This window comes from Takifugu flavidus, chromosome 20 (assembly GCF_003711565.1).
Source record: "Takifugu flavidus isolate HTHZ2018 chromosome 20, ASM371156v2, whole genome shotgun sequence".
In the NCBI taxonomy this organism is placed as follows: domain Eukaryota; kingdom Metazoa; phylum Chordata; class Actinopteri; order Tetraodontiformes; family Tetraodontidae; genus Takifugu; species Takifugu flavidus.
Genome location: NC_079539.1, coordinates 649391 through 662834, shown reverse-complemented (window position 1 = coordinate 662834; position 13444 = coordinate 649391). Strand labels below are relative to the sequence as shown.

Genomic DNA, 13444 nt, shown 5'->3' with positions numbered 1-13444 from the left:
CCGAGCAGGGGCTCAAGTAAAATCCTATATTAAAATAAATTTAAATTCGTGCAGATTTATGTCTAATATAAATACTAAAATCAAAATTTCACTGAACTAAACTGTTACGTAACATTAAACAGCTGTGGTTGGTTGCTTGAGTCAGTGTTTCGGATCTCCAGACCAGATCTCAGCACCAACCACTCAGCGTCTGAAGCTGGCACATGAATGTCAGCGGACCGAACCGAACCGCACAGCTGTGACGCACAGGCCGCATTAACCCCGTTGATAATCTGGCCATTCTTCAAACGAGATAAAGCGTTTTCACACTCTCCTCCGACTTTTGATGTTTGGAAAGTGGATATTCCGGCTGAATTTAAACCTCTTTAAATGTGTGCCACCGACAGCCCGGAGGCCTCCACGCGGCTTTTAAAACCGCCTGTGCGGAATAAAATCGATAGAGGGGCTGTTTGATGTCCCGAAACTGAGGGGGAAACTGTTTAAACACGCGTTTGCGTGAGGCGTCTCTTGCATCATTGTAATTCTGAAGCAACTTTATTTTATTCCGCAAGGCTGCCGCTGCAGCAGCTGCACAAATTCCAACTTTTAATACGATTTCAGCTGCATTTTCCACCGAGAGCAGAATGAGCAGCGTGAGCAGCGTGAGCAGTCTCCCCTGCGGCTCAGATTAGGCGGACTGATAATCAGGATGGAGCAGCGCCTCTCTGCCGCCCCCTGCCGGCGCACAGCGGCATTGGCGCCGCTGCTAATCCCTCTCCTGCAGACAACAGTCACCGGCGTGCACGCCGACACGCGCACGCATACAGGCTGTAAATAAGATTGCACAGACGCATTCAGTGCTGGTACCGCGCGAACAGAAATAGCCCAGCGTGTGGTGGCACTGAGGATTATCGTGTGAAACGCGGAAAAAGAAGGATTTCTTCCAACGCATCGACACATTTAACCCGCCCGAACACATTGATGCTATAAATCTGAAATGCCAGTGGACCGCGCTGCGTCGCGGCTGGTTTAAAACACAACTGCGAGGCTGTAGACGAAAAACGTCTATTCAGTCTGGTTATGAATTTGGTTTTTCCTGAAAAAAATGGCACGACGCGTCCGTCAGGCATGCGCCTTTACGCACGGGCACCGAACGCCCACCTCGCCGCTGCGTTCCAGCGGATTGGCTGCTATAGATACCAGCGGCCGTGTGCGCGCTCTGGTTGGCTGAGGCTCCCGTGGCCATTACGTTATGCACGCTGCACACTCACGGGCAGCTCGGGAGAGGGAAGACGTAATGGTTTGATTCCCCGTGCGCTTGAGATGGTCGTCGTGCTGACATTACTCGGCAATTTCCTCGAACCGGAGGCGCAATGAAGGTACGTGACGGGGACGCTGCGTCATTCGTTGTTGATTCCTGTCGATTTCGTGCCGGATCGCGCACGAAGTCGCGCCGAGCGGAAGGAAATACCTCCAGCTAATGACAATTAAATGTGCTGTGTGGAGCTAAATGTGCATCAACAGGCGCGCACGCAGCGGTCGCGTTTGATTTTGGTTCATCTGTCGGCGTTTCCGGTTGTCGGTGTGTTTTTCTGTCTATTTCCGTCATTGTCATCACTGTAATTTACCTGCAACCATGGACATGTTTCCCCCGCGTCTGCATTCGTTCTTAGAAACAGCGTGTTTGCTTTTAACCAGCCTGCTGTGACCCCTGTGGTAGAGTTGAGTCAACTAAAGCCGTCAGAGCGACGTCCATTCATAGTCGGGCTCTAATCCGCTGTAATGAGATAGAAGCTGCGGTCAGTCAGTGAATCTCCGAGAGAGTCACCTCTCGGCTCCGGAGCTGCGTCAGGAATCTCCCTCTGTGCGGGGGGGACGTGGAGAGGTGATGCTGCTCGGCGTCTCCAGCTCTGGACGAACGATGAAGATGATGGCGATGACGTCATCGGTGCTGCCTGGCGGTGACGGTGGCGGTGAGAGGTGATCAGGCAGGCAGGGCGCGAGGCCAAGCTGCTGGTTTTGGAAGTTTCAGACTTGACAGGATGGAGGGCTTCCCCCAGGCAGCTGCTGCAGGACCGGTCCCGTCCGTCTGATGGCTGCAGCCGCCTGAGGGGGGCGGGGGGGGTCAAAGTCGGGTACGACTGACTCTGAACGGACTGCAGACGCCAACATTTAACTTCAGTTGATGCACAGAATTCCAATATTGTGACACTTGGTGGTGGCACAAACCCGTGATTTGGTATTGTGGATGTCATGATACCCCCCCCCCCCCCATGCAGTCATGGTTAACTACTGAACCTCGTCAGGACCTGCTGTCCCTCATTGATTAATCTGGTTTAGTATCCAAAAGCAGCTTTTCTGCCCCGCGAGAGCTGAATTGCATAAGAATGGAGGTAAAGACGGACGAGCAGTTTGTCACCGATGCCACTTTAATGGAGGACTTTGACACTCGTCCCCTCCAACGTCTCCTCGGGCTTCAATATTCCCAGCATGCCGTGCACCTAAGACGGTCCCAGCTCTGCAAAATGCAGCGCTCTGCGGCGGCGCCGTGGTGTGCGTGAAAGGTTCTGGTGACGTCTGCAGCAGTCTGCTGATCCTCCTCCTCCTCCTCGCAGGCTCCCCCGTGTCCTCGTCTGACTCCAGAACCGAGTCAGGCTGCCGTCTCACATACGGGGGGGGGGGGGGGGGGGGTCCAAACAGAACCGGCAGCTGGAGTTTTATGTGTAAGTCTCTGTTTGGAACCCTCAGACTTTGCTTAGGCTCTTTCACATGTTGAGGCCTGTCAGCGAGGACGAGACGGTGCTGGAAGGACGGCGGGGTCGGTCGTACGCGCCTCCTCGCCATCGTTATGGAAACCGGTCGGCGGACGCAGCTCGATGTGCTCCAGGGCAACATCAGAGGATTTTCTCGACGAATTACCTGATTTTTTTTTTCTTTAAAGACGATCAATTAAGCAAGAAATCGTTTCTGCGTGGCGTCACAGTCCGCAGAGAGACGCCAGGCCCCGGCGTTCCTGGACTTCCATCTTCACAGGGCGACTTAACCATGCTTTTTTCGGCGTATGTGTGGTTATGCTAAATGTTAGCGTAACATTGATCCAGGAGCTGTAGTCGGACTGCACAGCTGTATAAATATGCAGGGAGGCTCCGTCTGTGCTGAGCTCCGTCTAATCGTTGTAGTAAAACACACCTCGTCGGGGAGGGGGGGCAGATTTCCACACACAACCCTCTTTTGTTTGTGTTCTCTGTCACCAGGGTTCCTTTCAGCGGGGAGGCCGGATTTCAACTCCATTGTTGCGCGTGGATGCAGTTTGGGTTTTAATCCTAATGTGGATTCTGTGTTTAGTCAAATGCTCTGATTTACAGTTGCAAAAATGACCTCTAACATCTTCCCGCAGGCCAGCAGCATCATGCCAGAGGCATATTTATTTCAGGCATTTTGGGGGGAAAGTCGTCTTTCTGCGGGAAATAGGCCAGATAAAAACAAAGATCAGACCCCAACCAAGGAGGTAAAGCTCCAACAGCAGGTGAGGGGCAGAGCGAAGGACTTGGATCTGCTGCTCCTCTGGATCCAGGTCTCGCTGTGAAATGGAGCTGAATTAAAGTGCGTAAAGACGGTCGATAATTCATCTCCGACTACCTGCAGACGTAAAACTATTAAAACTGGTTGAATGTTTTTCACAGGAAGGTGAAAATTCCTCCCCGACGTTCTATTTAAACCCTCCACATGACCCATTTAAGCTCCGTCGTGGCTCCCATACGGCTGCACTTGTTTGTGTGGAAGCGCTTTTTGGAGATTTGAGCATCCAAAGAGTGATTTTATGGGGTCAAATCTCCGTCAGATTGACAGGAAGCTGGGGTTTTGTCTCCTCTGTGTTTCCGAACACCTATTTCCTCCACTTTCCCGCCCGTGCACGCATTACTCTCTACTTTACATGCGCTTCCACCAGCGTGAGAAACCCATTCGCAACGGTTTGGCTCTCTGAAGGTGACTGGAATGTCAGAATAATACAGTATTTCCAGGGGCGCACTCTAAGTGATGAAGAAAACGCCGAGCGGAGCGGCGTGCGACGTTGGCTCGTGTCACTTTTGTTTATTGGGGACTCCCCTCGTGAGCGGCTTACAGCGCGCTAACGAACGTGACAGAGGGAGCTTGTGCTGCAGGCTCAAAGCCAGATAAGCCTTTTTTTTTTTTTCATGGCCAGACGGCAGCGAAGAGGGAAAAAAAAAAAAGAGCAAAAATTCATTTTAGCAGCTTCGCTCCCATGTGAGGGAGGTGGTGCCGAACCAGGGAGACCTTTAGCAGCTGAAGGTCGGCTGTTGTGAGCACTGAGAACGGACGCCATCGTGGTGAGGAGAGGCAGAATCGTGAGGCTCCACCCGAAATAAAGATGGTTAAAGTCTAAAGCTTCATGCACCATTCGATTTTCTGCCCTTCAAAGATACATGTTGGAGAGTTCTTCAGAGCCCTGCAGCTCCTGGTCCTGACCACATGTGCACCACCACCACCCCCCAACGGTGTGCTGCATGGCTGCTGCCTTAGCAGAAGGGCGGGTCAGAGCGCCGCGACCACCCCCAGATCGGCGCCGCCTTCTGCAGAGATGCGTCCGTTGTCCTCTCAACACAGAGCGCTCACATGAAGCTCAGGCCGCTATTGATTCAGGACAACGGAAGACGTGTTTTCTGCTCGCCCGCCCTCCCCCGTCCCTCCTCCCCCCTCAGCTCATCAGTATGCTCCGAGGAGCGGGGGGCTCCCGGCACGCCGTCTCTGCTCTCCGACTCCTGTCTCGCTAACTTTTCCGGGGCGGGAACCAGCGCTCCGAGACGCTTCCTCGGGAATGACGGGACGCACACGCACAAGAAATAAGTCCACGTATTTACTCTGCAAATTAGGAGGCGTCGCCTCATTTTCCGGGCGCAGCAGCAGGGCTGTCGGTCAGATCGATGCTGCTCCGCCTGTCAGTCAGATCGATGCTGCTCTGTCACTCGGCGTTGCCATTTCCAGTTTGTCAGCATGACTATTTGTTGATGCTGCACCACAAGGAAAAATTCAATATCTGGGAAAATGAGGACAACTCCGGTAGAATTGCATGGAAAACCAGGTTTTTTAAGCAAACTTCAGTTTGATTTTATTCTGAGAAAGGTTGCATCAATTCTAACTAAAGCTGCTGCGTCTTTCAACCTTCCGCAGCACAGCAGCATCGCACGTCCTGCTATTGTTTTGTTTGCCGAGAACGGGGAAACATCTGCGTGTGGTTGATGAGCAGAACTCCAAGTTTTCAGATTTCACATGTGAATAAAAAGGGCCAAATCTTCTGTCTCTGCTGCGCAGGCGGGGGCGTCGTCCATGTGGGCGTCATGCTGCGGGCTGCTGAACGAGGTGATGGGCACGGGCACCGTGCGGGCCCAGCCGCCGGGCTTCGGAGCAGGAGCGGGGCCCTTCCGCTTCGCCCCCAGCGCCGGGTACTCCACCTACCCCCCCACCAGCGCGGGCAGCGCGGGCCAGCTGTGCAAGGCCTGCGGACTGGCGTTCTCCGTCTTCAGGCGCAAGGTAAACCAGGCGGCGAGGCCCCGTCTGTGCGGTAAATATTAGAGGTCGTCCAGTTAACGGTCGTTTCTCTGATGAGGCTGGAATTATGTAACGGTTGCGTGCGGTCGGGAGCAGCGAGTCCTCGGTTCAGTCAAGGAGGCGCGGACTGAGTCACTCCGCCGGACAACAACCCCGGCGTGACATTAGGCGCAGATGTAGGGATTTGATTGTAGTGTAATTTAAACTGTTACGCAGAAGGCTTAAACGGGGGTCAGACGTGCTGTCACAGAGCCGTTCGAGGGGATTTATGAGAATAAATAAAGTTCCGTTTAGTTGCTCTCCACAGTTGGAGTCTTCCCTCAGTCTTTTGGGGCAGGATTTGGGCTTAAACCTGACATTTATGCAGAAACTTATGATGGGGGTGGATCAGAGCCTGCAGAGGTTTGAACCCCGCACGCTTGAACTCCAGTCCAGGACCTCCTCAACCTGGTTGAAATAGCTACTCGAGCTTGTCGGTGGGAATAAAATGTTGGAGTTGAAGCCCAGAAATGCTGTTTTATGGAGGATCAGCATTCGTATCCGCGCTGGCATTTCAGGCTGTTCAGGGATGAGTGTGTCAGCCCTGAATGACAGAGTGTATCTGACAGGAAATGAACGCCTGATGAAAATGCTCTTCAGATCTGATCAGTTCTTTCCATCATCGTTACACACACACACACACACACTTCTGCAGCTGGTTCTGCCTCTAGACACACACATTCACACATGTCAGCAGGATATTCCTGCAGTATTTTTAATTTTTTTTTTTTAAAGGCCTCCTGAGGGATTAAAACAAAGTGATTGAAGGGGGAAGGAAATGTGTTCCTGGTGGAGCTGAGCGATAAGAAGCTGTTTACAGCCGCGGCCGACCTGACCTGCTCCTCTGAAGAGTCGGGCGGCTCAGCGGCTCCATATCAGGAGCCTGTAAATGTCAGACGCCACCAGCATCTGCTCACGCTCCGAGACAGAGAGACTTCCAGGATTTAAGCCAGTACCGCATGGACCCGGCGTTCAGGGTCTAAAAGCTGCGTGTTCATTTGATCTGTATGTTTTGAATTAATTGGACAAACCACCTAAATCTAAAGGTCATTTAAATCACCCAAAACGACAAGGGCAGCAAATTATCGTTAGCATTAGCCCAATTGCTCAGTTTTGGAACTCGCATGCACGGATCTAATGTGTCATCGTCAGTTTTCTGTCGGCTCCATCAACATCCCGAAGTACCAAAACCTCGTCTTTACTTTAGACTCATCAGACTTTAAAGGAGTGTAAACGAATGTGTTGTGGGACTCTTCCATCATAAATGAAGCCGAAATGCCGATTTTGGCCCATTTTCCAAAAGTTTCCAATTCCTTTTCATCTTCAGCCTCACTTATTCATCAAAAGTGACATTGAGGATAAATAGTTCAGGATGGGAACTTAAATCAGCCGTCTACGCCTGAATTAAACATTGGGGAAAAAAAGGAAAATGCTAATGCCAACGTGTCTGACTCCATCGCTCCGCTCTCACCACGACTGTTTCATCTTCCTCCAACAGCACATCTGCTGCGATTGTAAGAAGAGTTTCTGCGCGCTGTGCTCCGTGCTGCAGGAGAACCTGCGCTGCTGCGCCACCTGCCACCTGCTGCGCGGCACGGCCTTCCAGAGGCCGCGGCTCATGCAGCTCAGGGTGAAGGACCTGCGCCAGTACCTGCTGCTGCGCAACATCCCCACCGACACCTGCAGGGAGAAGGAGGACCTGGTGGACCTGGTGCTCTGCCATCGAGGCATGAGGGAAAGTCCTGGACCGGTGATCGAGGAGGAGGACGAGGAGGACAGCGAAGAGGAGGAAGGAGAGGACGAGGAGGTGGCCGAGAGGGATGAAGGAGGGGATGACACAGACAGTCTTCATTCCCTCCCCCACTCGCATGCCACGTCGCCGCCCTCCTCCACGAGCTCCACCTCGGAACAGTCGGTCCTCTCTGCCTCTCAGGGAGACGCGCCCAGCCCCAGCGGCAGCTCAGGGACCAATAGCCAGGTTTGAGTGAAAACACACGTGTTCCATCTCTGACATCTGTCCTCCTTCTAGCCAAGATAATTAATTTCAAAGGTGATATCAACTTATTTACGAGAGTCGCGCTGCTGGGTCTGAGCCAAAGCATCCTTAGCACCCCCTGGTGGTGGCTTTTAGTAAAGCAAGCCCTTAAAACATGGTATAACAGTAAAAACCAAAGCTTCTGGACTAAAGTGTATGGTAATAATCTTAATGGGTGTTCTTTGTTATTTTTGTCTGTTGACACTACATCATAGCTGTGTGTGTGCAGGTGTGTGTGTGGTCCCAGGACCAGCCAGCGACGCAGCTTAAGCTCTTTGCCTTTTTTTAGATCTGTTTCACAGGGTTGGTTATATAAGAGAGAGCCAGGTTGAGAACTCCCGACAGCGTCAGAGCTGCGACGTGACAAAAGCACCACAGTACATCCCCCCCCCCCCATCCCTATCCTAGTCTCTTTTTATTTCTTGTCTCAGAAAACACGAACATCTCCATCATTTATTCACTCAGCACTGTTAGTTTTAGATGGTAGAATTCGCTGCTGTGCTAACACAAATAGCTGCTGGGGGTGGGGGGGTGCTAAATCTTAGTCCCCGGGATCAAGATTTGATGGATGACCATCTGCGATTGCTCGCCAGATACCAAAAGTCCACCAGTGCTCGACAAGTGAGTGTGGGGCTCTTTCCTTTACTGTAACCTGCCACCAGAGGGCAATGGAAGTGCTTAGGGCTGAGTTTCTACATTATTATTCACTCTGCACGTTCCAGTTCTTGACTCGATATGCTTTTTATTTCTCTGACTTGAGTTTGACAAGAGCATTTAGGCTCATTACTGCCGCCTACTGGACGGGAATGTGCCTCAAGACCCACAAACATTTTTTCCCTAGGTTAATGTGATGATTTCTATGTATAAAAATGACACTTTTAAAACTTTTAATGAATATAAAGGACTTTGGTGCTGCCCGGGGGTCCTTAATATGAAGATTAGGATTTCAGAATCATCAGATGAGGAAATTTACACATTGAAAACATAAGGAAACCTTCTTAATGCAATGATGTGCACGTTTAATCCAGCCTTTCTTTGTCTGGCTTCCAGAAGCATTCCCCGCAGTCCGCCCAACGTGATGCGGCGTTGAATCGTAGCAACGCTACCACGTGTACCCTCTGAAGTACTTTCCATTATTTAAGTGACAAATTCCACGGCCCGTCCGGCGTTCTCAGGAGCTCTTTGAGTGCTTTCTAGTACCTCCACATCTTTGACTGAGACGAAGTCAAGGAAACATTGCAAGGTTCGGCTCTTTGATGCGGCGGCGGCTGCCCCCGTTTCTCGCCTCGGAGGAGCCTGATGGGAGCAGAAGCAGGATGTCTGTCGAGCGCAAGCATCTGTCCTCCGTGACGCAGACGGATGCATTATTAACGTGCCTCCAGCGGCTCTGCTGGAGCGCTAACGTGCGTCTTCGCCGCCCCGCCGATATTCTCCCGTGTCCATCAGAAAGATGTCGGCGTCTCTTCAGACGACTGAGAATTTATCGAGTCGTGCTTGTATCCAACGGCCTCTGCTATCTCTTGTCGCGCCATTTACTCAACTTTCATCCAGCGGGTTCCTCAGCTCCGCCTTCAAAGGGAATAATTATCTGCAAACTGCAGCGAGTCGACATTTAAACATTAAACATGGCCGCGGTTTAAAGAATTGGATCTCGGGGAACTTTGCAGATCGCTGGAGAGCATCTTGCGACGGGTTCGCTTCAAGCGGAGACGTCTCTGGACCTCCTTTTAATATTCAAGGTCCCATTTCATCATTTTGACTGCAAGCGAACGTGTGAATATTTCATGATCAAACGAAAAAAAAAGTGAGTGAAGGGCTGTCGGTGGGAGTGAACTTGAGTGAACTTTTGCACTACTTCTTCCCAAACAGGAGCACGAGGACGCTTCAACCGCCTCTCTGCTGAACCTGGAGCCAACTGAAAATATCTTGGAGGTAAAAATAAAGACGGGTCAATGTGCACGTGTACGGGATCGACTCTGGTGCCGGATCGGTGTGAGATTCTGTGTGTTCTTTGGGTTGAAGGTCAGTCCTGCGACCCAGAGGAGGATCCGAGCGTCGCTGTCTGATCTGGACAACGAGGAGGCGATAGAAAACCTCTCCGTCCGCCAGCTCAAGGAGATCCTCGCCAGGAACTTCGTCAACTATTCCGGCTGCTGCGAGAAGTGGGAGCTGCTGGAACGAGTGCACCGACTCTACAGGGAGTACGAGCAGAACCGGAAGTCCAGTGAGTTCAGCCTTGTGATTGGTTGATTCGGGTTCATTTGTTGCCGGCCATCAACACTGATTTTTGTCTTCTGCTCTTGCAGTGGAGAATGTGAGCATAACTGCAGGTAAATATTTAAACACTTATAGTTTATTTATTTTAATAGCCTGGATGCAGGTGCACGTAAATGATACTAGTACATTAAAATCTTAAATTACGCATTAAAAAAGTATCTTTAAGCTTTTTTTTTTACACATGTTCTACAGTTCATGTTGTGACATCACACATTTAAGGCGTTACAGCTGTGAAAATCTGATCCCACAACTGTAACAATGGCAACAAATGGTGCTAATGGATGTTTGTGCAGTGCTGCTTCAGCCCTTTTTGCTTGATTAACTGATATTCTCCACCATTGTGCGCTCTTCTCCGTGCAAGTGGTTGCATATCCTCCACCTCTCTGCACCAGCGGAGGTAAGACGTCTGAGAAAAAGCCAAATCACGGCCCCGTTTCCATCATCCCCACAAAGGCATTACCCACCGCAGCTGAGGCACGCTGCCGCCTTTTAAGCCCTCCATCTTTGCCATCATCATTATCCATGTTATCATATTACAGTCAATTACCTCCCGCTCCATTTGGTGTCTCTGCATTCTGTCACTCCCGCTCCCCTCGTGCGGTTTCGCGGCGATCCGACGTCCTCTCGCCCCGTCAGCTGCGCGCTCGTTAAGAGCTTTAATTTCTCGAAGAGCTGCCACATCTGTGGCAGCGTCTATTCTCCATCAGGTAGATTAGCTTGCCTCGTTCTCTAGAGGCCCTCTTGTTGACAGGAAGGCTTGAGGATCACATTAGGCCTCTTTGTTGGTGGACGGGCGGAAATTTAATTTGTGATTTGCCCGTCTTGATTCCGTCCTCTAAAGCTGCATGATGGAGGTCGACGTCGTCGTAAATGTTTGCATGTGCGAGCTGATGCTAATCTACAAAGTGCCAGTCCCCCTCTGCTGCCGGGTCCCAGCATATCACCCCCACCACAAAGAAATGGTTCCCAGTAAAGCCTAAACCTTTGCTGCATTAGAAAGTGAATGAACTGAAGAGTCGCTCGTCTCCCCAGCAGATGGTGTCAAGGCTCAGCTGGCCGCCGACGAGAACCTGTGTCGAATCTGCATGGACGCCATCATCGACTGCGTGCTGCTGGAGTGTGGTCACATGGTGACCTGCACCAAATGCGGGAAGAGGATGAGCGAGTGCCCCATCTGCCGGCAGTATGTAGTGCGAGCCGTGCACGTCTTCAGGTCTTAACTGTCCGTGTGCAGAACTCGTGACTGCGAGGGCGACCCCCTGAGCACGGCGCCTCGTCCAGCCTCGCGCTGCAGCAGGCAGGAGCAACTTTCACGGTCTGTAAAGCCAGTTTGTTGCCTCGTGCACACGGTTTGTTTCCCTTCCCGCTCATCCTTCACTAACTTCTGATCCAGCCTCGCGTCTCCTCCCTGGGGGAGCGTTATCGGCTTCACTGGGACGGTCGCCCTTGGTTCTGTTTAGAATTTACTCAGTGGAGAGGAGAGAGGGACTTCCCACGGATGCTTCTATAGATCAGGGGGGAGGCAGCTGGATGTAAAATAAAAGATCGCAGGGTTAGCCGTCTCTCTGTGTTCTCCAGGATGTGCAATATCAGAAGAAAATGTGTGCGTTTCCATGCCTTGGATTAGGATAAACATCCCATATCATCACATCACCAGTGACAGTTGTCTAATATGAACTTTATGATATGATGCATGTAAATTAAACATCTGGGAGGACGTGAACATCGGTTATGAAATTAAGCTGGTCATATTTTGCAGTTAAATTCAGTTCAAAAATTTTATTTTGTATTTAGATAAAAGATGCATTTACAGGAGTTTTTTAAAAAAAAAAACAACCTTGCAGACAATTTTGCAGCGTCCCCAAAGGCCCCGTCCACACTGATGTGGCTAAATTAACTCATCCACATAAATATTTCCCTACCCTTTCTACTGTAGTGAAGCTGGGTTTTTTTTAATGCCATTGCATATACTTAGGCGTAGAAAAGCCTTTGAGGAACGATTATGTCACAGCTCAGTTTGTGCGCCACCGGTTACATAATACAACTGCGCCAGGAGGCTTTTAACATTGTGTGTTTGACCGGCTCTGCGTTTACCCAATGATGCTATGTAGCATTTCTACTAAAACGGCAGAAATGTCTTCAGTTAACAGCTGTGGCTTCAAATAACTGCAGAAAATAAAATAATAAATGGATTTGGTTTTAGACCACTTCCGCAGACTGGCGGAAGCGCTGAGCGAACGAACACTGTCGCCCCCTACCGACCAGGTGTAGCATTGTTGCCTGTGTTGGCAAAAGGAACACCAAGGGGGGGCAAGTTTAACAATGGAAAATATTCATATTAGTTTGGAAATAGGCTCTAAAGGCTCTTTTTTAAATCAAAAATCCTTTAAAAAAGGCCAGGATGATCTGATCGGCTGGCTAATTATTCAGTGTAACGCCGCCATCGTGTTGCCTTCACTGACCAAACAACGTAGCATTAGCATAGCCAGACGTTAGGTACCGAACGCTGTTTGAGCAGCATTAAAACCTTTAATGGACAGATATTCATTTATAAAAGTGACTGTATTGTGTGTGCGTGTGTCACTGAAAACCGCATGTCGGTTACTCCGAGCCGGTGTTTTCACTGTCTGCATTACGGGATTCACAGACCTCATACATGTCAACAGAGATGACGAAAACATTGCGGCAATATTAAAATCAGAATGTTCATGGTGTCTTCTGTCGCTGCATCTCTGCACGCCGTCGCCTTTCCTGTCATTTGATGGTCAATATTCACACTCAACCCTGAACCCGAGGCCAGAACTTTGACCCAGAGGTCGAACCGATCGAGTTCCAAAACTCCGCTCGCAAGATTAAATTAGGCCGAGACGCTTTTGCTGCAATTTTCGTCCCCGTTTCAAAGTTTCCTCGTTAATTTCACGTCCATGTGTTTTGCCCCTCGTGTTGACTTTACGGTGACAGGTGCTACTTCCTCCTGAGTGTATTTGCATCTTTATGATTTAAAGCTCATTTTAAACATCGATTTCTCAGTTTATTGCTTTACTTTGAACCTCTTGAGCAAACGACAGACCAGATCCACTTAAACCGAAACTCGCCGGGAGTTTTGTGTCGTTTTCCTGTGTATCAGAGGAGGGGAATCTCAGAAGATGGTTTTTATTGTCGATTTTGTCATTAAGTAACATGTTTTCCATTTTCTGGGAGATGTCAAACTTTTATTACATAGGTTTTAATAAAGACAGGTGGTTTTTTCCAGATTGTATCTTTGCTGGTTTTTAACAGTCAGAAGCTGCCATTCACCAGCCTTTGTGTGAGTTCATGATTCCAGAGAAACACTGTAACACTGTAACTGTGTCGCTTCCGTCTGTTGATGCTGCTGTGTCTCAAAGATGTCAATCACAGGCAGCTACAGTCTGACCAGAGTTCATCGTTGGCACTCATAATCCCGGATCTGTATATTTTGGAATGTTTTTATTTTGGTAAACAAGAGAAAAGGATTTATTAGATTCAATAAAATGCAGTAATACAGACCAGAACCTGAAATTCTGC

At 49.9% G+C, this 13444-nt stretch overlaps 1 protein-coding gene across 6 annotated transcripts; it reads left to right on the top strand.

Annotated features, from left to right (window-relative positions):
• The first annotated feature begins 1103 nt into the window (after positions 1–1103).
• rnf34b (ring finger protein 34b) lies at positions 1104–13431 on the top strand. 6 transcript variants are annotated; one of them, XM_057018612.1, is made up of 8 exons: positions 1199–1358; positions 5311–5529; positions 7085–7564; positions 9491–9553; positions 9644–9845; positions 9928–9951; positions 10260–10295; positions 10934–13431. In XM_057018612.1, the coding sequence occupies exons 1-8, from the start codon at positions 1353–1355 to the stop codon at positions 11116–11118; spliced, it is 1215 nt and encodes a 404-aa protein (XP_056874592.1). In that variant the 5' UTR covers positions 1199–1352; the 3' UTR covers positions 11119–13431. The 6 variants fall into 6 exon arrangements, with proteins under 6 accessions (XP_056874596.1, XP_056874592.1, XP_056874591.1 ...); XM_057018611.1 differs by having other exon boundaries at positions 10931–13431; XM_057018616.1 differs by lacking the exon at positions 5311–5529 and having other exon boundaries at positions 1104–1358; positions 10931–13431.
• The last annotated feature ends 13 nt before the right edge of the window (positions 13432–13444 follow it).

Excerpts from the sequence above, each read along its gene's own strand:
- rnf34b (XM_057018611.1), top strand. Across the intron at positions 9,554-9,643 it reads CAACTGAAAATATCTTGGAG|GTCAGTCCTGCGACCCAGAG; the intron begins GTAAAAATAAAG and ends TTTGGGTTGAAG. Across the intron at positions 9,846-9,927 it reads CGAGCAGAACCGGAAGTCCA|TGGAGAATGTGAGCATAACT; the intron begins GTGAGTTCAGCC and ends CTGCTCTTGCAG.